At 46.3% G+C, this 24,329-nt stretch overlaps 1 protein-coding gene across 3 annotated transcripts in view; it reads left to right on the forward strand.

Moving 5' to 3' along the window:
- EGFLAM (EGF like, fibronectin type III and laminin G domains) overlaps positions 1-24,329 on the forward strand; it is a 182,149-nt gene extending 157,820 nt beyond the window's left edge. Inside the window, exons 19-24 of one of the 3 annotated variants that reach the window (XM_058717915.1) lie at positions 4,114-4,137; positions 7,109-7,187; positions 10,911-11,054; positions 17,734-17,817; positions 22,232-22,335; positions 23,133-24,329. In XM_058717915.1, coding sequence (XP_058573898.1) covers positions 4,114-4,137; positions 7,109-7,187; positions 10,911-11,054; positions 17,734-17,817; positions 22,232-22,335; positions 23,133-23,287 — 590 coding nt within the window. In that variant the 3' untranslated portion in view covers positions 23,288-24,329. Of the gene's footprint in view, positions 1-4,113; positions 4,138-6,862; positions 6,991-7,108; positions 7,188-10,910; positions 11,055-17,733; positions 17,818-22,231; positions 22,336-23,132 lie in introns of those variants that run through there. The other 2 variants (XM_058717930.1, XM_058717924.1) reach the window with 2 other exon arrangements.

A 24,329-nucleotide genomic window follows, 5' to 3' on the forward strand; every position in this document is an offset into this window, starting at 1 on the left:
TCCAGGCTTACATGAACATGCAGCTTTGAGAACGAAAGGAAGAAGGACGGGATAATTTGTGATCTTGTTAACCCTCCTTTCCCGCTGTAGAATATCAGCCATGACAGGTGCAAAGCGCTCACATTTATAGCTTCATAACTGTAGGTTCTGGTTCAGTGAGAAACACATCTCACCGGAATGAGGAGTCAGATCTCCATGCAGGGCCTGGGCCTCCTGGCAAGATCCAAGGGAATGGACAGCAGCCGGGGGAACCTGAGGGGACCTTTAGGCCTCTTTTTCTGCAACATGCTAGGCTAGAGTCAAGAGTAAAACCCAGGCAGACTATGAGCTCCCCTTGTGTTGTCTCAGTATTTTTTTTTATGCTTTGAAATAAAGATAATGCTCCTGGCAGAATGGCAGCTGTTGCCAACCCTAGGAAGATTTATACATGGGGAGCATGGCCTGCATCATGTCTTCTCCCATCATGTGGCTTGAGAGGATTAATGCGCCTGGGCACAGGTTAGGGCTGTTAAGGACAATTTTTTTCCAGGCCCCAGCAGGCACCCAGTGGTATGCAGTTGCCATACAGACTCATTGGGGTGAGCATCTAGTCCTGAGTAAGGATGGGAAAGAGAGGGGAGAGAGAGGCAGCTACACTCTTCCGTAGAGATGCATAAGAACATTCTAAAAGTTGGGTGGATTCTTAGTCGGGGAGACCAAGAATACTTAGAAGCCATCCTTGGTTGTCAGGATGAATCCTGACAAGTAGACAAGAGACAGTCTTGTCAAATCCAGCAAGGTGATCCCTAGCTTCATAAGTTAAAAGTTTAAATTTTTCCCCCCTCCCTGATAATGTTTCAAAAGCAAAAACCTATTCATAGTATCCCCTCCAGAAGTTAAACCGGTCCTTTTACATTGAGCGACATATTGCAGACGTCACCAGCATCTGACCTCATTCAATCCGTACCACCTCCTTCAGGAATTTCGTTTTGGGGATCCTCGTGAGTCTAGTTTTCTCCAACCCGGTCAGGGAGTTTGTGGCAGGCAGGAGGTTTCCACGAGGGCCCTCGCTGGGACATGGACACTCGTCCTCACCACTTGGTGGCACAGGAGAACTGGAGCCAGAAACTCACACGAATCCTGGAGTGGTGCTAGACACTCAGACCATCGCTATGGTTTGGGGACCTCCCCCTTTGTTCTTGCAAGGCTGAGCCCAGACGGAAGTAGGGATCGGGCTCCCGCTGAGCTCCTCGCTGCTCCCAGGGCACAGCAGGCTCCCTGCAGCGCCAGGAGCTACAGAAACCTGAGCCTCTCCAGCCCAACGTGGGGAACCCACCAGGACAGGAGAAGCCAGAAGTTCTTTCCCCCCCCCCCCAAATAATTTTTATTTTATTTTATTAAAAATTTTAAAATATATATATTTTTGTCAAGTTAGCTAACATACAGAGTATACAGTGTGCTCTTGATTTTGGAGGTAGATTCCCATGATTCATCGCTCATATACAACACCCAGTGCTCATCCAAACAAGTGCCCTCCTCAATGCCCATCACCCATTTTCCCCTCTCTCTACCCCCGCCTCCAACCCTCAGTTTTTTCTCTGTATTTAAGAGTCTCTTATGGTTTGGCTCCCTCTCCATTTGTAAGGTTTGTTTTTTTTTTTCTTCCCTTCCCCCATGGTCTTATGTTAAGTTTCTCAAATTCCACATATGGGTGAGAACACATGATATCTGTCTTTCTCTGACTTATTTCACTTAGCATAATACCCTCCAGTTCTATCCACGTTGCTGCAAATGGCAAGATTTCATTCTTTTTCATTGCCGGGTAGTATTCCATTGTATATATGTACCAGAAGTTCTAACCCCCAGCCTGCTTCTAACTTCAGGTGCCTACAAAAACCATAAGGCCTGACTTTGGTGATTCTCTCGCCTTCCATTTGGGGGCTCTCACTCTTAGATGCCTCCTGCCACCTCAAACTTAGGCATGCCATATAGCACCCCAATACTGAGACCCCCTTCTCATTTCACCAGAGGGGCATCACCAAGTCCTCCCTCCTCATATAACGTATGCCCCATCCTAAGGGATTTCTGTTCTCTCTACTCTCATCCAAATTTACCCATCTTGTGTGCAGTCCCTCAGAGTTCCTGTATCTAAATAAGTGACCAGCAAGTTAAAGCAGAGTTTCACAAGGCTCGTGTAAAAAATTAGGTTCTAAGAAATATTAATGACTGCTTTGAGCACACACGCACACACACACACACACAGGCAGACACACAATCACACAAAATGGCAGTGGGGTTCTGTGGTCAAATAAGCTTGGGTAATTCTGAGCAACCACAATTAAACAGCTCTCTCTTCTGCGGGACTTCTCAGGGCCTTGGCGATGATCCGAGTGTCTACGACAAGGGTACAGGATGCAGCTTCTTCCTCCTGGGCTTCTCCCAGCCAAGGGCACACAGGCCACCTGGGAAAGAACTCAGCCCTGGTCCTCCCTTCCCTTCCCTGCATTGCCGAGAAGCTTGGGCTCAGATCGTGCAGGACCCTGCAGGCCACTAGATGGGGGTGTTCCTCTGTAGCACGTGGGCTGTACCCCACTCACAACTGACAGCCAAACCGGTTTGGTCACATATTTGTCAGGGAAGCGCAGTCCTAAAAGATCGGATCTTGCCTCATCATTACAGATACACCACAAATGCAACATTTTGAACATTTTATATTGTATTTAGCAAATGGACAGCGTATTGCTGGGTCTGATTTAGATGATTTTGTTATTTATTTATTTGGTCCCAGTGTATGAAAAAACAGCTTCAGTAAATATAGGCCTTAATATATGAAAACTCAGTATATAGAACCACAGATTAAAAAATACATTAATTATGCATAATACAGGGAAGTTTTTCCCCTTGGGATGCTGTATCATTAAACAATGGAAACATGTGGGAGTGGTCGGCCTAGATGTTGCTCTTGAGATCCCTGACAGCTGGTCATAAAGAAAAAGGTATTCTGTTGTTGTTCACTCTGTGCCTACAGTCATGTGACCAAGAATTCTGTACCAAGTAGAACTTTCCAGCAAGGGATGGAGCTGCCCTGTGGACGAGGGAGTTGCCACCATCGGGATGGTGTTGGGAAAGTCAGATCACACCCCCCCCAGGTCCTTCCTCTGCTGTGGTCCTGTGAGAGAGCCAGCACTCCCGTCAAACTATTTAGAGTCTTTTGGGAATTTCAGGTCCCTCAAGTGGAAAATTCGCTTTGCCTGGCTTGGATGCTGCTATTCATTGGGGTATTTTTTTGTGTGTCAGCAGATGGCACAAGCTTCTGGGTATAAATGGGAAGACGTGACAAAAATACTTGTCGACTAGTGTAGTTGCCGCAGAAAAAAAGACAATGTAGAAAAAAATTAGATTAGGTTAAAATATTGTCGTGTTTACAATATTTAAATAAACCACAAGGGCCATAAAGGGCCAAGATGGTCATTTCTGGCTCTAATGTTTTAGTATGGAATTAATATTTATCCATATGTACTGCCTACAGTGAGTACATTTTCTCCATTTTGTACTCAGTCATGTCATTTCTGGAGCATCCCCCTGACGTTTGTTAATCACAAAATAAGCAGGGTTCTTGGATCTTCCAAAGGGGAGGTGAAGGTGGGAATTGGGGTGGTATTTTTCCACTACAGAGAGAAAAGAGGCAGCTCTTTTCGTCTTTTCCTCTTTCACATGTAGTCTAGAGGCAAGAAAAGTAATAATCATGGACAAGGTAAGTGACTCTTTAGCAAAGAACTACTTCTGCAGGTTTAGAATAAATGGGGATTGTTGGTTGAAGGTCAGGGGAGCCTCGGAAGTGTCAGACAACTTACATCTCTTCTTTGCCCACCGCCACCCCCACCCCCACTGTTCAGTGAAGACTTAGTTAGGGAGGTGAGTCTGTGACTTGGTGTAATCCTGCTGAGAATGATCCCAGTGGTCCCTTTGGGATTCTTACTCACATTCCCCTAAGAGGGTGAGCTGGGCCCTCTGCAGGGATCTATGAGGGAAACAAGGCTGGTTTTTGGGGATCTGCAACCAAGAGAATTGGGATTTTATATTGACTGTGGAATTCTGACTTTCCCTATTCTGTTCCATGCTGGCACCTGGCAGAGTGTGGGAACTACTGCCTCAATAGTAAGTACAGTACGTTCCACGAGACACTGGGAAAGCACCCTGGGTTCGTGCCTGGGAGAGTTCTGGCCAGGCCACGGGCACAGCACGGGCCGACCACATGTAGAGGGTATCCGGGGAAATGGTGTGGGCCTCGGACACTACCAGGGTAGTGGGAATCCTCCCTCTAAAACCACCAGCCCTGAGAATGCGCTGGTCTCCCAGCTTGTCTCAGGAGGAGCCTGAGCCCCAGAGCCAGGGGGCTTAGCAGGCAGCCGGACTGGGCTCACACGGACCCCTTTGAGGCTCTCTGTGTGCAGGGCTGGTGACATGTGACAAGAACATCCTGACCATTTCAAGGAGTCCAGGGGAACGATGGCTCTTGGCCACAGGCCCATGTCCGTGGCCAGTAACAGCAGGGATGGGCCCTGCCTGTGCCTCTCTCCCTGGGGGTAAGCCAAGCCCAGTAGGGGAGCCTTGGCTATGTTTAGCTCTGGGAACGAGGACTCGTTGGCTTGGATAGCCTCTCCTTTTTCCTTCTGGGCACTCGTATCCTGATAGTAGGGGCCCGCATCCTAGCTGCAAGCCCCCTTTTACCTCATCCACTGTTGCCCTTTCATTTCTGCTTCTGTTCTTCTGGGTCCTTCTCTCTCTGCCTGGCTTTCCTGCCCTGATTTCTTTCCCCACCTGAAGGCTGCCTGTCCACCTGGCTCTCCTTTCTTTTCACACCATCTCCCTTCCTTCCTTATCGTGTTCTTTTCGAACCTTTCCCTTCTCTTTCCTTCTTCCCATTTGTTTTTCTACTCAACTTGTGCTGTTTTGCACCCCACTCTTTTTTCCTCTATTTCCCCTCCTTTTCTTCCCCTCTTTCTCCTACCCACTTTAACCAGAAGGGAGAGAGGCTGGTGGTGCGACCAGAATTTTAAGCTACAATAGACCCCCGCTTATCTGTGGGGGAAACGTTCCAAGACCCCCCAGTGGATGCCTGAAACCACGGACAGTACAGAATCCTATATATTCTATGTTTTTTCCTGTAAGGACTTACCTATGATAAAGTTTAATGTCTACATTAGGCACAGTAAGAGGTTAACAACAATAACTAATAATAAAATAGAACATACATGTAACAACACACGTAATAAGAGTTACGTGACTGTGGTCTCGCCCTCAAAATATCTTATGGGACTGTCCCCACCCTGTGATGCTATGAAATGATAAAATGCCTGTGTGACGAGATGAGTGAGGTGGAAAGCATCACGCTCCTACTGACTTCCTGAGGGTTGTCGGGAGGATGATGTCCCTCTGCACCGCGGCCGATCACAAGCGACTCAAAGTGTGGATGGCAAAGCCACGAGTAAGTGGGGGCTACTGCATAAGAGCCTTTCTGGGTTTTAATAGGCCCTCTCAGCTGGCTGCCCCCTGTCCAGGGCTGTGCTGCACCAGAGAGCAATAGACCAATTTCTTCATAGTTCCCTCAGAAACGATCTTAAACGTTTCACTTCTCTTCCTTTGCTTTTCTTGTTTCCTCCCTTCCTTCCTTCTCTCCCTCCTTCCTTTTTTTTTTTTTTTTTGTATTTTTTATGAAAAGATTTTGGGAACTTGCCAAGAGAGGACCTTCTATTAGGGCTCAATGTCACCGGGTTTGAGCGTTTGCTGTTGTCTCTCTCTCTCTCTCTCTTCATGTTTAAGAAGTTATGCTTCAACTCTCCTACTGTTCATAGTATCAGATAGTTACACACTTCCTCTCCTGGGTGTAGAGTCAGCTCAGTGTCTCCTTTGTGTCAACTGCGTATTTTTGTGAAACTAGAACTCGTTTTATAAGCTGCCTTAGGGGCGCTTGGGTGGGTCAGTTGGTTGAGCATCTGACCTCAGCTCAGGTCATGATCTCACGGTTCATGCGTTCGAGCCCCACGTTGGGATCTGTGCTGACAGCTCAGGGCCTGGAGCCTGCTTCGGATTCTGTGTCTCCCTCTCTCTCCACCCTCCCCTGCTCATTCTCTGTCTCTGTCTCTCTCTCTCTCACTCTCACAAAAGTAAACATTGCAAAAAATTAAATAAAAAACTAAGCTGGATTTTTGTCTCTCATTTCATACACATTTCTTTGAAAATGAGATTCATTCCATGTTAATTTCCTTAAACTGTCATTTCTAAAGAGGAAAAGATATTGCTAACTGTGTGGAAACGGGTGATTCCTAAGGAAAACAAAGTGATGAGAAATTAGGAAGAAGGAAATGTACTTCTAAAATACTGGAAAGTTTTTGCTGAGTGGGCTGAGGGCCAGAATTAGGGAGAACCCGTTGGCTTATGGTCTTTCGCTGTCTTAGCTGTGTGATCTTGGGCAAATCCTTGATGATTCTGTGCGTCATTTTCCTCTTCTGTAAAATGGGAATAACCAACCCTCCTTCATACTCCCTGCTACTTCATGGGATTGTAGTGAAGATCCTATGAAATGTAACACTGGGAGGTGATTTGTTAAAAAAAAAAAAAAAAAAAAAAAAAGAGTCATAAACCTTATCCTGCCCACCTCACCGATCTCTTGAGGTCATGGCTGAAGGAGTCCTGGGGCAGATTGGCTTCAAACAATGCAGTCCTGGTGGGCTTTGTTCGGAGAATGTTTTCTCTGCCTCCCTTGGAGAGCATCTAGGGTTATCCCCAGCTGTTCCCCACATGGCCCCGGACCTGCTCGTTGGATTCCAAGAATAATTGGGCACAGTTCAAGTTTCAACATATTGCAAGGACTTCTCAGTAGTGCTGAGGCCAATAGCAGTGACAGCCAGCCCCAGGGAGGCAACCACAGGGAGACACCAACTCCCAGCCACGACAGGCAGTTCTGAACCTGGCCAAGTGCATGTGCAGCCAAGAGGAAGGGGCTGACAGGTTGTTAAATGTCCCATTTCCAGGAGCTGGCTTCCTTTGTATTTTCCTGCCATGTGGTTGAGGGCTGGGGTCAAGGGAGCCATATTCCATGTAACCTCCATTTTCTGTTGTGTCTCAGCGATCACAGAAGCCATCGAGATTCCACAGTTTATCGGCCGCAGTTACCTGATCTATGACAATCCAGACGTCCTCAAGAGGTAAGAAGTTACAGCAGGCACCGTTCTCATCTCTGTGGGGGTAGATTTCTGAGTCTTTCCCAGACTTTTCCTTATCTTACTTGCCGGAAGATAACTCTCAAAGAAGTCCTTTTTGCCCTGGCCTCGGGGTGGGGGGGGGGGAGGCACACACACCATAAACATAGAAACCAGAACAAAACAAACAAAAAACAAACTAAACTTGAAAAATGCTGCCCTTCAGACAACCCCATTACAAACAGCCCAAACCCTTTCTGGTCAAAGGGCCTGGAGAGAGGAACTACCCAGCGCCAGGATTTGCGATACTCAGGCTTCGAGAAGCAAGAAGGTTATGAGTATGAGTCCCCGGGAGGGGCAGTTTGCTTCACGTTGTCCTGTGGCCACAGTCTGCGGTTCTTCCCGGAACCATTAGCCCAAGCACCCCAGTGTTCCCGCGGCCAGCCAGTCTTCAAATGCAGGTGCCGCTTTGTATCTTCCTTAGCAAAGGTCCTCTGTCCTCTGCAGGCTCTGGCCCACTCAGGGAGCGGCTTCTCAGCTCTCATGTGGGTACAAGGAGAAGCCCACGTCCTAGCCGTGGCTTTCAATCCCTGGCGGCCCACGTCCTAGCCGTGGCTTTCAATCCCTGGCGGCCCACGTCCTAGCCGTGGCTTTCAATCCCTGGCGGCAGGAGCTCCGGCACTGCTCTGCAGTCCAATTCTCCTGGTTTGGAGCATGTTTACAGGACAAGGGAAAGGCTGGCCCAGGCCAAGTCTTCGCCCTTGTGAGACGCATCTTTGGTGCTTTTGGTTTGCCCTTCTCTCCTTTTTCCTCCTCTGGTTCTTTGTAGTTTATAGGGTGCCACCCCCCCAACCCTGCCACCAACACCATCATTCTAGAATTTTCCTTCATCTTCAGGTTGACTGCATCTTAACAGACTAAGGCAAAGCTTTAAGCCAAAGGCACCCAGTTCTTAGGGTGGAGTCTGGGGGCTTTTAAGGGACAGAAGTAGTAACGAGACCTTTTCTTGCGGCATTGGATGTCCCTGGTAACTCAGAACACACACCAGGCAGGCATTGCTTCATTTCTTTAATTCCAGGTTGTATTTATCTAGGTTGTCTTTGCATGGGGCCTTAGGAAATATGGATTCCCAGCCGAGAGAGAGCTTCTTCCTTCTTCAGCACTTTCTCCCCCCAAAACGGAAGGGCATTCAGTCCCCAGGAAACAAGGCAGTGTGAAGAGGGCCCAGGTCTTGAGCACCCTGGTGCTTAGTAAGAGGCACCGGGTGGTTTAGGGTAGTAGAGGGGTTTGGTGAGAGGAGGAGGTACAGGGCCCCAAACCAAAGCAATTGCGTGTACATGCACGTATATGCAATGTGTGTGAAGCTGCAAGTGGAAGTCAAGATCAGGGTCTGTTTCAGTCGTCGGATGCCTTTGGCTGCAAATAACAGAAGACTCAGCTCAAAATGTCTGAAAAATGAAGGGCATTTATCACATCACATAACAAGCGGTCCAGACTTAGAGTGGTTCCGGGGTTGGTTAAGTCAGCGATTCAACTGTATCATCAAAGAGTAAGTCTCTTCCATCTTCCTGCCCTGTTATCCTCAACAAGTTCCCCAATGGCCCGCCCTTCACGGTTATAAGACAGCTGTCCATAAGATGCTCGTAAGATGGCTATAAATCAGGGCAATAGCCAGTGGAAGTAAACATTTTTTTTTTATGTGCCTTTTTTGTTTTTATTTTTTAATGTTTATTATTGAGAGAGAGAGACAGAGCTCGAGTAGGGGAGGGGCAGAGAGAGAGGGAGACACAGAATCCGAAGCAGGCTCCAGGCTCTGAGCTGTCAGCACAGAGCCCAACGTGGGCCTCGAACTCACGAACCATGAGATCATGACCTGAGCCGAAGTCGGATGCTTCACCAGCCACCCAGGCGCCCCAACATCTGACTCTTTTTAAAAGGAAAAGAATCTTTCCTAGAATCCTCCTGATAAATTTCCTCTATCTCGTTGGACAATATTGGTCACATGGCCACCCCTAAACCAATCACTGCAAGAGAAATGGAGCCATTAATGATCAGCTTATACTAATCAATGTATCCAGAGCAAGTAAAAGAAGTAAGGAACTTGGAAAAAAAGATGGAAAAAAGCAGATCTCTAGTGAGTAGGTCAGGGCTGGATTCTCTGCACCCGGCCTGGTGGCAAAGTCACCATTATGGACCCTGCTTCTCACTGCTTCACTCTAATGCGCTGTATGGGGACAGTAAACTTGATCTCTTTCTATGTAGGTCGGGCTCTTGGAAAACCTAGACCAAAGTCCCCTCCCCTGTTCGCTGCAGATAATCCCTGAGCGAAGATGGTTCGACTGAATGATTTTTCAACTTTACAGTGGTGCAAAAGTAATGTGCATTCAGGAGAAACTATACTTTGAATTTTGAGTTTTTATCTTCTCCCAGGCTACGATGTGTGATACGATCCTCTCTCATAGTGCAGGGCAGTGGCCGCAGCTCCCATTCAGCCACGCCGTCAGGAGGGTGAACCACAGAAGCACTTACAACCATTTTGTTTCCATACAACTATTCTGTTTCTCACTTTCAGTATGGTATTCAGTAAGTTACATGAGACACTCCACACTTTACGTTAAGGTTTGTTTTGGATGATTCTGCTCTCCTGTGGGCTAATGTAAGTGCTCTGAGCACGTTTAAGGTACGCTATGATGTTTGGTAGGTTAGGTGTATTAAATGCATTTTTGACTTAGGGCATTTTCAATTTATGATGGGTGTATCAGGGTATAACCCCATAGTAAGTTGAGGAAGATCTGCACTAACATATACTCTACAGCTCCTGACCAGGTACGTGAGACAGAAGGATGGCACGAGCGATAGGAAAATAGAAAAAGAGACTTTCCCAGTAGTGCCATATTAGGAGCAATGCTAAATTACGTTTACTTTTATCTCACTTTGATGTAAGGACCTCATGCTTGCTCTTCTCCTTTTATTAGATAAAACCCTGGTCACTTTAGTGAGACTAGATTTCTGAACTGGTCTATTCCCAAGAATTGATAAGAACACATAAGCATGTGATTATATGCCCAGCCATGGCTGTAGGGGCAGGGAGCTGACCTGCCTGAGCATCCCTCCATTCTTCTCAGCTTCCTCTTCCTCCCCACCCTGCTGCTGCCCCAATAGCTCTCAAGATCATTATCCAATCAAGCCACCTTCCTTGACTGGGACTCTGCCCCGTCTGGCACTCTGCCTCCTGTTCTGCCCTAAAGGACAGTCCCTGCCAGAGCAAGCCATCGATGGCCATGATCATAGCCCAGAGGGCTGCTGACTTGAACCCCTTGGCAATTAAGAAACTCACTCTCTGTTGGGGAATAAGGAGTGCTTTTCCAAGGCCCCACGAAGGTGGGACAAGAAAGAGGAAAGACCTAGGTGTGTATAGGGGGTGGTGCATCTTTGATGCTGGCATTGGCCAGACTCTGGCTACTCTGTGACTCATCAAGTACTCCCTCGTGGAGTTTCACCACATGTGGGGAGGGGACACTGCTGCAGAATGAGAAGTCCGGCATTTTAGACCCATACTGTGACTCGTGGAGGTGATGCCATTTTTAATTTCCTGGTAGTAAGTATCGGGAAGGCCAGATGACCCTCATTCCTGGCTTCTTGGGGCTGGTGGCCAAAACTGGGATTATGCAGAATGGATGTCGATGGACACTGGTTGGTTTGTTGCAATTATTTGTCTTTTTCCCCCAGGGTATCAGGATCAAGAACAAATGCATTCATGAGGTTTAAGACAACTGCCAAAGATGGCCTGTTGTTGTGGAGGGGAGACAGCCCCATGAGACCCAACAGTGACTTCATTTCCTTGGGCCTTCGAGATGGAGCCCTGGTGTTCAGGTAACCCCCTCACCAGCTGTCTGCAGCATCACCTTGCGATTTTTCTCAGTGCTGATCATGCCAAACAGAGTCATGCCAAAGTAAGCCAGCACACATTTTGCTGGAATTGACTGTTGCCTGAAGCACCAGGCTTATTTGACGCTCCTGGTGTTTCGATGTTTCATCCATCTTCTTTTTTTTTTTTTTTTTTTTTTTTTTTTTTTTAATGTTTTTTTTTTATTTATTTTTGGGACAGACAGAGACAGAGCATGAACGGGGGAGGGGCAGAGAGAGAGGGAGACACAGAATCGGAAACAGGCTCCAGGCTCCGAGCCATCAGCCCAGAGCCCGACGCGGGGCTCGAACTCACGGACCGCGAGATCGTGACCTGGCTGAAGTCGGACGCTTAACCGACTGCGCCACCCAGGCGCCCCTATGTTTCATCCATCTTCTAGAGCAGTAGTCAGCAGATTATAGCCTGAGGACCAAATGTAGCCCCCCACCCAATTTTGTAAATGAAGTTTTGTTGGAATTCTGCCATACTCGTTCATTTATATATTATCTGACTGCTTTCGTGCTACACTGGCACACTTGAGTAGTTTCAGTGGGGACTGTATCGCAAAGCCTAAAATATTTATTATCTGGCCCTTTACGGAAAGTTTTTTGACCCCTGTTCTAGTATGTTGCAGCCATATGCTCCCCACTTGGAAATTAGGAAGTCGTAGAGAGAGGACTTTGATAGTGCCAAGCATGGATATGACTGTTCAGCTCAAGCTAGCTCAGACGGATGCAGCCATCGAAGGTCGCGAGACCTGGATGTAAATTATGACTCTGTTCCCTATTAGCTGTGCAGCCTTTGGAAGGAGACTGCCTGCTTTCCAATCTCCCACGGCAAAGAAGAGCAAAGCACAGATTCATACGTCAGTAGGTCGACCCAACATTTGGCTTTCTGTAAATGCTTCTTGGGTGATACTGATAAGGCAGTCCCAGAAGTTCTTACCTCTTTTGAGTGACTTTAGACTATTCTCAAACTTGTCAAATGGATGGTTGTGAGGTGGCAAAAGGGTTTCCTAGACCACTGCTCCCCACCACACTGGGCGGGAGCTGGGTTTCTCCAGGCAGGCACTGGCTTGTGTAATATGAAAAAGCTTCTGTAGAGATTTTGATGCTACATCCTCACTCGAGCTTAGAAATAGCTTGTCCAGGTTCACCTGGGTGGCTCCGTGTGTTGAGTGTCGGACTCTTGATTTCAGCTCAGGTCGTGATCCCGGAGTCGGGGATCAAGCCCCGTGTCAGGCTCTTTGCTAAGCATGGAACCTGCTTAAGATTCTCTCTCTCCCTCTGCCCCTCTCCCCCAAGCGTGGTCTCTGGACCAGCAGCATCCGTGTCACCTGGGAACTTGTTAGAAATGCAGATTCTCAGCCCTGCCCCCGACTTACTGAATCAGAAAAACTCTAGGGGGGTGCCCAGCATTCTGTTTTAACGGTTTCCCCAAGTGACTCTGTGTCTGCTAATGTTTGAAACCCCTGCGTGTCTCTAGATCGTCTGTCTGCTCCACGGGGGTAGGAATTTATCTGGCTTTCCCTTTTTTAATTCCTCCTCTGGTGACTAGCACAAATTCACTACATGATAGGGCATCAGTTGGAATTAAAACAAAGATGACTGACCTGTGGAGAAGGGGAAGATTTAATTCTGAGGCTTCTGTGGATCATGCACTGGGATTACTGATAGCCAGAGTAGAATAACCGTTAAGTCTTTTTCAGTTTGAACAAAAGGCATCTTGAGAGGAAATGTCACTTGCCCAACATCACGCTTGCCCCCAGACAGCAGAGCACGCTAAGCCATGCAGTCCTGTGATTGCCGGGTTCTAGTGAGAGCGCGTGTGGTTGGAAGCTAGAGGCTGGCCGGTGGGAGCAGTTCTCACCGGCTGGTCCCCCTTCCCCCGCTTGGCCCCGAGGTCAAAGGCAGAGCTCTTCACACCCCACTTTCAGGCTGGCTGCCGCGAAGCCATTTTCTTGTGGTTTTCCTGTGGTTAACCTCACCAAGGCCTCAAGTGCTTGATTGTGCCCAGAAAAGGGAACTGAAACAGTAGCTGGGCCGTGGGTGGGAGGCCCCACTTCCCCCTAAACCGCCAGCTAAAACCCATCCACTCAGCCCAGTCATGGGAGCTCTGCCCAGGGCCCTCCCGGCACAGCTCTCCCTCTGGCTCCCACAGCCGGCCACCCCCACTTCCCACACCCTCAGAGACCCTTCTGACAACTCCACGGCATCCCAGCCATTTTTGTTAGGCTACCAGTTCTTCCTCGGGATTCTGAAAATGGGCCCAGTGTTTTTCACTTAAGCCTTGGAGTTCTAGCTGTGTCCTGTGTAAGGGATCGCCCACCTCACCCCCACCAAGGCACACATCTGCGCCCGCCCCTGGGCCTGGGGCCACAGCCTTGTTGCCTCTGCTGCTTTTCCTTCCTCTGGGCAGTTCCTTCCCACATCCATTCACCCAGCACCTACTGCGTAGGAAGTTCGGCTGCGGGAGGCTGAGCAGAGAGAGGAATTAGAGTTCAGGCCAGTGGGTTGAAAATGTCAATGTACAGAGTCAGCAGGGAGCTGCTCTCGGAGGTCGACTCCTGGGACCACCCCCAGAGATTCTGCTGGACCAGGTCCTAGTGGGTGCCGTCAGGAACCACGCCCTAAGAAACAGCGTCTGAAATGATCAAAAGCGTGGGCTTCTGAGTCAGGTTTGCACCATTCCCATGGCCGTGTGACCTCTCGCAGGTCACCTGACCTCTGTGAAAGGAAACAGTTGTGAGCATTGAAGGAGTTAATTCACAGAATGCAGGGCCTGGCATATCTAGCAGTTAGTGGTAATGGTTATTAAAATTGTGATCTTTGAGCAAATGTTTTCTGTGTTTCCGTGTGCAAGATTAAGTAGAAGAAAGGGAATCCAAGTGTGTGGATACTGGCTGTTTTGTTTCATCACGCTTTATGGTTGGATATGGGGCATAAAACCCAGTGAACAGGTTTGTGACAATCGCTTGATTGACCGTCTTTCCCACTGTTTCCGTGTGACCTTGATAACATTTTCAGGCAAGAGAGAAAAAGGAAGAGATGTGCCATTAGCAAAGTGCCCTGTGCTACAGTTTGAAGGGAACGTGACTAAGCAGGGGAGTCACCACGTGGAGGCAGCCGAGTGGTTTCCAAAAGGCCTCACCTGGTGGCTCGTCGAGCCAGCCCCCTGCTTGGTGCTCAGCCCCATAGCTTCTCGTGCACAGCAAGTTAAGTAGGTAAATTTGGACTAAAATAAGCAATTCATGCTAACCAGATTAACAAGGCATTGATAGAGAAGCCAGACATACATTCATTTGTTCATTCATTCTATATTTCCACCTTTAAAAAAAAAACAAAACAACACCTGAGGTATAATTTACATAAAGTACACAAATGTTAGGTATACAGCTTGATGAATTTGGTACATTTAAAAAAATTTTTTTTAATGTGTATTTATTTTTGAGGGGGCGGGGAGGGGCAGAGAGAGACGGAGACACAGAATCCGAAGCAGGCTCCAGGCTCCGAGCTGTCAGCACAAAGCCCGACGTGGGGCTCAAACCCAAGAACTGCTGGGAGATCATGACCTGAGCTGAAGTCTGACGCTTAAAACCGGGTGAACCACCCAGGTGCCCCTATTTTGGTAAATTTTTAAACATGTAGATGCCTGTGTAACCACCCCCAGAACAAGATAGAGAACATTTCCCTCACCCAGGGAAGTTCCCTCATGCCCTCTCCCAATACAGGTAACCACTGTTCTTGGTCTTTATCATTGCAAAAAGCAGATATTCCAGAGTGACAGGGTGTCTGGAGAGGCAAGAGGTTATTTGGAGGGTGAGATAGAGTGGTGGTGGGTATTGGAGAGTCAGGTCGTGGAGATGCCAACCGAGCGGCCCCTCCAACCTCCACCCCACAATGAGGGCTGGATTCCTGTCTGCCAGGTTCAGTGTTGACTCCCTTGAGCACTTTTGGGCTCTTTGCATGAACAGGAGCCTTATCAACTGAAGGTTTCCACTCACTGGATCACAATCTCGTTCCAGTCTAGCGTCCCTGAGATTTTACCCAAGTCACCCTGATTCAGAAACTTGGTGTTCCTGGCCTTTTTAGTTACATATTGACAGACTGTGGGTTTACTGTCACACATGACTACTCTTCCAGGAGAGGCCTGATGAGTTTAACTCTTGGTGGCAACTTTCTCCTTATTACTGGTTCCCGCAGATGTATTGTCAACCCTGAATATGAGCTGCACTAAAGACCTCATATATTTGGGGTAATGGGGTTATTTGGATCTTACTGTGTGCTGTGCTCTTTGTATATAATATTCCCTGCAGTCCTTCAGGGAAGATATTACTCCCATTTCACAGATGAGGAAACAGGCTTAGAGAGATCAGGCAAATGGCCAACGTCCCAGAGCTAGTCATTGGCAACGCTGGGAATCAAGGCCGGCTAGTCCGATCCAAGAGCTGATGCTCTTTCTGTTACCCTGTGCTACCTTTCCTAAAAGCCACACTAGTAATTCAGCTCAGTTGCTGCCAAGCAGCTCTTGGTCCTGCTTCGTATTTGTTCGTTTCTTCAAAAAGTATTTGGCCACTAAATAATGAAATCTGACAATTCCACCCGCAGGCTGCTTCATACAAGGGGACACAGGATGTGGGAAAATTCATTAGAAAGCAGTAAACTTTTCAGGATCAGAGTGACAACTGTGTCTCCTGGTTTGTCAAGTCGCCCAGGTTCTGTGCTTGGTTCAGTGTCTATGGGCTGTGTGACTCCGTTGAGCCGCCATTATTACAGAAAGGACCGATAGTGCTTTCCCTGGGAAAGTCAAGTGCTTTCTGTTCTTGCTGTCTTCTCAGAGCGAGTGCATGCAGGAGCTTAGTAACTAATCCAGGTTTCCTTTCAACATTCCTAATTCTTGGCCAGTCAAGTAATGGAGAGATATGTCCTCTTCTAAGATGAAGAGAGAGGTGTCCTGGTGGAACACATTTTCTTCGAAGAGCATGATTACATAGGCTTTATTACATTATCAAGGGGAGGTCTATGCAGTTGGCCCAGTGCCCAGCCTGGAGTGGTCACTCACCAAATATTTGTTGAATCGAATTAAATTAGAATTATTGAATGAACACTGGACTAAGAGGGATATTTCTCTCCTGTAAACAACATGTGCACGTCTTCTGATACCCCCGGGGTAGGAGGGTATCTGGAAACTGCACTAGAAAATACAAAGCTACTGAGTAGACCTGATGTCAGAATAAAATGGGGAGGGAGGAGCAGATAAGATACCAAGTTTTAAGTCCTATACGTTAGTTTGGGGATTTTCAGGTAAGTTCCCCTGATCTCTTTGGGGCTCAGCCTACTCCGCAATGTCCTGTTTTGTTTTGTTTTTCAAAAGGCAAAAACACGTGTGTTAGTTTCTGAGAGCTGCCATGACTGTTACCACAAATTGGGTGACGTAAAACAATAGAAATTAATTCTCTCTCCATTCTGGAAGATAGAAGTCCAACACACAGGTGTTGGTAGGGTCGGTTCCTTCTAGAGCCCCTGAGGGAGAATGTTCTATTCCTTTCTCCCACGTAGCAGTGGTTGCTGGCAATTCTTGGTGTTTCTTGGTTTATAGATGCATCATTTCAGTCTCTGCCAACATATTCGTGGGGCATTTTCCCATGCATGTCTCTCTTTGTCCAAAAATTCCCTTTTTTTTAATTTATTTTTGGGACAGAGAGAGACAGAGCATGAACGGGGGAGGGGCAGAGAGAGAGGGAGACACAGAATCGGAAACAGGCTCCAGGCTCTGAGCCATCAGCCCAGAGCCTGACGCGGGGCTCGAACTCACGGACCGCGAGATTGTGACCTGGCTGAAGTCGGACGCTTAACCGACTGCGCCACCCAGGCGCCCCAAAAATTCCCTTTTTATAAGGACATATTGGATTTAGAGCTGCCTATTCCAGTATGACTTCATCATAAACTTAGATTACATCTGCAAAGACCCTATGTCCAAGTAGGGTCACATTCTGAGGTTCTGGGTGAACCTTAATTTTCAGGAGACATCATTTAACCTAGTAGCACACATTACAAATGATAAAACCCTTCTTGTTCCCGATACTATGGTACTGACGCTTCTGTACATGGGGCCCAAACAAACAAACACCTTGAGGACGTTATGCTAAGTGAAATAAGCCATTCACAAAGTGATAACCACTGTATGATTCTACTTATATGAGGTACCAAGAATAGTCAAAGTCACAGACACAGAAAGTAGAGTGGTGTTTTTGCCAGGGGCTGGGGAAAGGGTGGATCGCGTGTTGTAGCTTATGGGGCGCAGAGTTGCAGTTTTGCAAGATAAAAAGAGCTTTGGTCATTGCTTGCACAACAATGTGAACATACTTAACACTACTAAACTCTACCCTTAAAAATGGTTAAAATGGTAAGTTTTATGTTATGTGTATTTTACTACAACTAAGATTTAAAGAAAACTTTTTTTTTTTAATCATTCATGGCCTAGCCTGGAAACCTAATGCTTTTTATAACATTGTTTTGTTTCGTGTTAAGAAAACTGCATTCTGAGTCCCAAAGAATGTTCGAGATGAGAATCGTTTGTGCATGCTTGGCTGCCTGTAGTATAGTACTTCATTCTGTCTGTCTTGTTCTTCCCCCACGCTGTCAGCTATAACCTGGGCAGTGGTGTGGCATCCATCATGGTTAATGGCTCCTTCAATGATGGTCGGTGGCACCGAGTCAAGGCTGTTAGGTGAGTACCCACCAAAAGGTGAGACAGAGGTCGATGTGCTATCCCAGTCCCTTTAGCCCCAGTGTCCTGTTCCCCAACCTTGCCTGGCATCCTACTACTTCTGACCTGGGTCTTTCGGGGCATTTTGTTACTGACTTCCACCTTACTTTTCCCAAACACTGGCAGACTAGGGAGGCTGAACTCCCAAATCTTCACTCGACAGTGACTTTCTGGAGAAAGAACTCTTTGATGGCTAAAGTGGAAGGGGGCCTTGCTATCTAGTGAGAGCTATATCTCTAGTGGGATAAGATTTCTGGGCATGTGGACTTTAAGAAATGCTTCAACTCTCATTGTGTAGGCAATTGCCTACTTTTCCTTTTTTTTTTTTTTTTTTTTTTTGACATTACAGAGCCTTAGAATCTGTGTGTAACCTGCCCCAGTTACATATTTCCCCTCTCACAGAGGTCACTACCTTGACTTCTGATTAACTTTGGGTGAATCATTCCTTTAAAATGAGTTTTACTACCTGTGTCCATACTCTTAACAGTATATTCTGAGAAACCAAATAGCACCAGGCTTAAACTTAGCTCTATAAAAAAGTGGCACTCTTACTCTTAAATATAGACAACAAACAGAGGGTTGCTGGAGGGTTGTGGGAAGAGGGATGGGCTAAATGGGTAAGGGGCATTAAGGAACCTACTTCTGAAATCATTGTTGCACTATATGCTGACTAACTTGGATGTAAATGAAAAAATGAGTTAATTAATTAATTTTTAAAAATGCAAAAAAAAAATTCACTCTTGCCATGTTAGATGAAGGTTCTAGGAGATGAACTGAACAGAGTCTTTGGGTCAGGTTCCTTGAGCATTTACCGTAGCCCTCCGTGAGGAGGTTGGTGGGTGAGGTCATGAGTAAGGCTTGGGAAACATGGGGCTACCATGATCAATTTCCGGCTCAGCTCACATGTAGGCTGTGGTGGGAGTAGCCTCGATGGACCCCAGTGTCCTGCCCATTTTGCCTACCTCTGAGCCTGAAAGGATGTGTAAGGATAAAGAGGCAGAGCCGTGCCAACTGCCCGGGGGGTTCAGAAAGCCCTTGAAAAGAGACAGTGATTTTTATGAAGCCCTAGCTCCGACTGGTTGAAAAAAGGAAATGTCTTTCCCATAGTGAGTATTTATAATGTTGATCTCAAATATATTCTAGGATATAAATTTAAATGCTCGTAGTTCAACTTCAAGATACTACAATGTAGCTTCTAAGTTCTTCATATTTCTCTCTTTACTCATCTGTAAAAGGGCTCACTCAGAATCATCCAAAGGAATATGAAATACCACACTTGATCCCTTTAACTCCCATCCTGGGAACATCAGAGAACACCTGTTGTTAATTTCCTTGAATCAAGAAGGTTGGTGGAATAGTCAGACATTGTGGAATGATTATTAAATCCTCCAAATTGTTGTGGTTTGATTATGCTCATCAAGATACACACTGGTGGGGATTCTAGGCACTTCCTAGACATCTCAGGGAACAGAGGTCAAGTGACATTCCCAAGACTATACAACTCTCTGTGAGCAGAACCAAAATTAGAATCTTAGATCAAAGCTCTTTCCATCCCACCCCGTGGAGTGGCAGCCCACCCCAGCTAGGATTTCAGATGTTTTAGAGGGTAAGACAGGGCATGTTCCAACAGAAGGACTTTGAATGTCAAAGCACTGAGCTTGGCACCACAAAAATGATTTAGTAGACCTGACTGTTATTATTTTCATCAGTGATATCTCTGCCTGTGGGTCTTAGATTGCAGTGAGGACTGAACAGAAGGAACTAACCAGGAACTGGAGAGATTGGAGGATTCAAGCAGATGTTATAAATTGTGCCCCAGAGGAGCAGATAGGCCTAGAAGGGGTAGTACAACAGATCCAAGCAGGAACTGGGTTACGGCCATGGGTTTCAACTAGACCTAGAAGGGTTGGATGAATACCTTAATTCTCTGAAGCAGGCTTCAGAGTCAGAAATAGAATTAATGAAGAAGAGATCTCCAAGGGGAGCTCGGCTTCCTACATTGTCTTGCTCTGAGTAATCCTGGTCTTGTAGGAATTAATCCTAGCAGAAAAGAGAAAGCAAACCTTCATTTGTTAAGGTTCTTCAAGATGCCAGGTGCCTTACATACTTTATCCTGGTCAATTTTCACAGCAACTTGGGTTTGGTGATCTTCGTTTTACAGATGAGAATGATGATGGTATTGGTAAACAATAGCAGCATCTTCCTCTACCACTCTTTGTACAGCAATTACATATCAGGTACCATGCTCCGTGCTTTGCATGTATAATCTCTCATCAGTAGCCTCGTAGGATAGGCATAGTTACTCCCAATTCAGATGAGGATGTTGAAGCTTCACACATTCACTTGTTCATTCATCTACTGCAGTGCTATTTCAGACACATGAGACACATCATCGAATAATACCATCACCCTTGCCTTGATGGTCTTGCGTTCTAACGAGAGGCAGGAGACAATAAGTAATGGATCTAATAGCGAAGTATATTACTTACCATATTAGAAGTCGATACCATGTTTTTTCAAATCTAAGATGCCAGTGATTGTAAGAAGTATCTTCATTTCAGAGATATAACAAAATGAAAAATTCTTAGAACCGATGAAATGAAATAGGAAAAATGGAATTTTTTAGAGTAATGGAGGGGGGAAAATGGCAGATCAGGCAAAGCAAACTACTGTGGGCCTTGCCCATCATGGCATTCAGGTGTGAGATCCAAAAAAAGCATATCCAAAACGGGGAGGCAGTATGTGGTATCGAGGGTGAGGACAGAACAGAATTACCTCTAAAGCTAGTTACTAGAAGAGTTGCTACCAAGATGTGAGGCCCAGGCGACAGATTTATATTAGTGTACCCCCAAAAAGGAGGTAGAGCCAGGAACCTCTGGAAGGTGAAGGAGGGGCTAAAAGCAGGAAGATCGGTTTTAAAAAATGTACTTGAATTTACTTGAAGAGTTAGACCCCAAACTTCTTTTCTACTTCCCATATTTGGCACACTTCCCTTTGCCCAACCATGGGAAAATAATGAAAGGCAGTTCTTTGGAAGAGTGAAATAAGGGTCTGGAATGAGAGGTACTAGGCATAACTAAATACTGGACCGTATACTGGGCTGGGGACGTGTTCAAGCTCATATATTGAATATTAAGAACGCTGTAATTCTTCCTCCAGTGAGATTACAGAGCGCTGGCAGCCATGCCTATACTCCACAGTAAAGGAAGTAGAAAATTCACGTGTCCCCCAGGAAAATGATTGAGCCAGATCACAGCACAATGAAGCCCATCACACAGTCAACAGAGCCCATCCTGCACACAGAGCTTCCAATCTGCTTTTTAGTGCTTTTTTTCTTCACTTGACTAGGAAGTGGCAGTCAGAAATCACTGGGCATTTAAGAAAAGTCTCCAGTGTAAAAGATGGGTATCACAACAAATTAACATAACAAAGCAATTTGAAGGAAACAGACTTGAATGAAAAAAAATGATAAAACATATTACAATTGTCAGAGAGGGAAGAAAGGCTATTAACCCAAGAAACAAGAACAGTTTGCTATAAAAAAGGAACATTAGAAGATCAATAATGAACTCCTTTAAAAAAAAAAAAAAGTGCAACCTGTGTTGGTACACCCCCTCCAAAAGCTGTACAAACAGAGGCAGTTTTTTGAAGGTCATGGGACTGGGTAGTTTTGGAAATCAGCTTAGAAAGTGGTTAAAGCCCTTGCCACAGATGAATACCTCCACTCCACTGTGCCCAGAGCCCCTTCTGGGTGACTCTCTAAATCCTTTAGAAACTTCTAAGTTGTTCTTTGTCCTCCCCTAGAGTAATCCTCCCTCTACAACACCTGCTTCATTGGCTTCCCATTTTGCTTAGAATAGCATTCAAACACATCATGTGCCATCATGTCACGACCACTTCTCCCCTTACACGTTCTTCTCTGGTTCCCATCAGCAGAGATGCCCTTCATCATCTGCTTCTGGCTGCTCTACTCCCACTTCTGGAATTCTCTATGCTTAATCTGTACCAGTCCCCTGTTTTTTTTCCCGTTGGCATCGCCACTTCCTGCTTGCATTACCCTCCTCCTTCACCTGACCTACCCAGCCTTTGAAACTCAGAATCTCCTCTGAAGCTTTCCCTGACCCTCTCTTCTCCTGTGTAATTGCACAGCATCCTGGCATTCCTCTACTGCAGAGTGGGGGCACGATGTGGTCATTTACAATTTGATTTTTTGTTTGCCTCGGTAGACCATATACTCCTGTAGGCCAGGAATTTTTTGTTCATTTTTGCACCTCTATCATTTAGCATGGTGCCTGGCACAGAGTAGGTACTTGAATACAGTTTTATTAAAATGGAGGGTAATTAAATGAAGCTCCAAAAATCACGGTTTCTACAGGGATGGCCAATCTGGAAAGATAACTGTGGATGACTATGGGGCCAGAACAGGCAAATCACCTGGCATGATGAGGCAGCTCAACATCAATGGAGCTCTGTATGTGGGTAAGTGACCTTTGACCAAGTCTAAATTATGCCAGTGTTTTCTCATTAATCTTCCATTTCTCATGGTGGGGCTCCCCAAAGCGGTGTACTTCACTGGATCATATACTTAGAAATTGGGAAGCCTGCCAGATATTCTCTTCTTCCATTTTCTGAACTTCTGACTCATCGCCGAGGGGGCAGGAAGCACTTAGATGCTTTTGTGCTTTTGGGCTGAGCCACCAGGAAAACCATGCTTTTCTTGTTTATAGAACAGGAACCTGCTTAATATAGCTCCGAAAGTTCCCTCTGAGGAAGGAGGATCTTTCTTTGGCCCTCTCAGAATTAGAATGAGTGGTGTTTCTGTAAATAGTTTAGAACCTGCTACTGCAGATACAGAAACCTGAAAATACATCTCTATCCATGTGATAGTTCCTAAAAGTGCACTTGATTGAAAGCATTCAATATCAGTGTATTTCTTTCTGTTTAAGATGGCATCACATTTACATGTTACATTTTGTTGACGTTATATAACATTTCAAATTTTATTGGATACTATTTGGCTGTAAGTGGTCAGTTGGGTCAGAAATCACATGCAAGGAGGGTGTAAATAGCCTCTGGTTGTGTGTCAGATTGATATCAGTCAACCTGTTCCTTCAGGGGTAATCATTAATTGGACAAATGCTGTGCACCGAACACTTCAAGGGGCTCATAGCCCTCACTCATCGTGTCAGCCAAGGGACGCCTTGGTCAGTAGACAGGTGTCCTAAAGAGACATCCTCCCCTTTGGCTCACCTCCTCTCCCTCTTGCTTCCTGGCAGGTGGAATGAAGGAAATTGCTCTGCACACTAACAGGCAATACATGCGAGGCCTTGTGGGCTGTATTTCTCATTTTACCCTGTCCACCGATTACCACATTTCCCTCGTGGAAGACGCCGTGGATGGGAAAAACATCAACACTTGTGGAGCCAAGTAACACCAGCTGGCCTTGCCCAAGGGACACAGCCTTCTATCCTGAGAATCCCAGGGGGCCCCGAGCCCCTGCCCGATGCCATACGCAGAGGCACGGGGACCAGGTGTGTTTCCTCTCATCAAGGAGAAAGTACGCCCTGATGAGAAACGAGACCCAAGACAGGAGTCCCTGTGTGGCCTTTCCTGCTGACACTCTGTGGGCCAAACCCAGTGGAATACTCTGTGTGGGAAGCATCGAATTTTCTCCATTGAATGTGTAGGGGCTGCCAGAGATCACACATCAATGCAAATTCCAGAGCCTGTCTGCTGTAGCTCAATGACTGTGTTGTGATTCATAGTGCATAAAAAAAGAAAGAAAAAAAAAAAAATAGAGACCCAAAGGGCCAAAGGGCAGGATTAAAATACTTCCCTCCTTCCCTGACTCATGACACTCTTACTGACAGCAGAATGACCATTTGACCGTGAACCTCGAATTTCTCACCTTGGTCCGAGAATTGTTAGGATTAACCCCTTCCACTCCTCAGTGGCTAGTTCAGTGTACTCTATTCCATGAAAATAAGGATGAGGGGAGACTAGACATGGAATCACAGTTATAATGCTGCCCCCCCCAAGTTTACCTTTAATGGAAAACCCCTACTTTTTATAATGGGAATCTAAGAAAATGAGCACCATGATTTTGTAGCTGTCTTTTTGTATGTGTATATTTTTATAGCTGCAGATTGTCCACACAGTATACTTTTGCCAGTTGGCGTGGACAACCCTGAATTCTTTGCACACTTCCCAAAATTTTTCTCCCCAAAGAGGCTTGTTTGGGCCCTTTTGGCATCATTTGGAGTGGGATAGGTAGCTTGGGGTGAGCACGTTGGGGAGCTGACCATTCTCTTTTGGTAAACGTTGGCTCAAGGAGATGAATATGAAGCTTCCAAAATAAGCAGATTAAAAGGCACTTACTTGTGTTATTACTGAGGTTGGTCACTGTCATTTTTGTTTCAAGCGAGGGGGGATGTCTGTAGGGAACTTGAATAAAAGAGATGAGAAGGCTAGAA

Source organism: Neofelis nebulosa, chromosome 1, assembly GCF_028018385.1.
Source record: "Neofelis nebulosa isolate mNeoNeb1 chromosome 1, mNeoNeb1.pri, whole genome shotgun sequence".
NCBI classification, from domain to species: domain Eukaryota; kingdom Metazoa; phylum Chordata; class Mammalia; order Carnivora; family Felidae; genus Neofelis; species Neofelis nebulosa.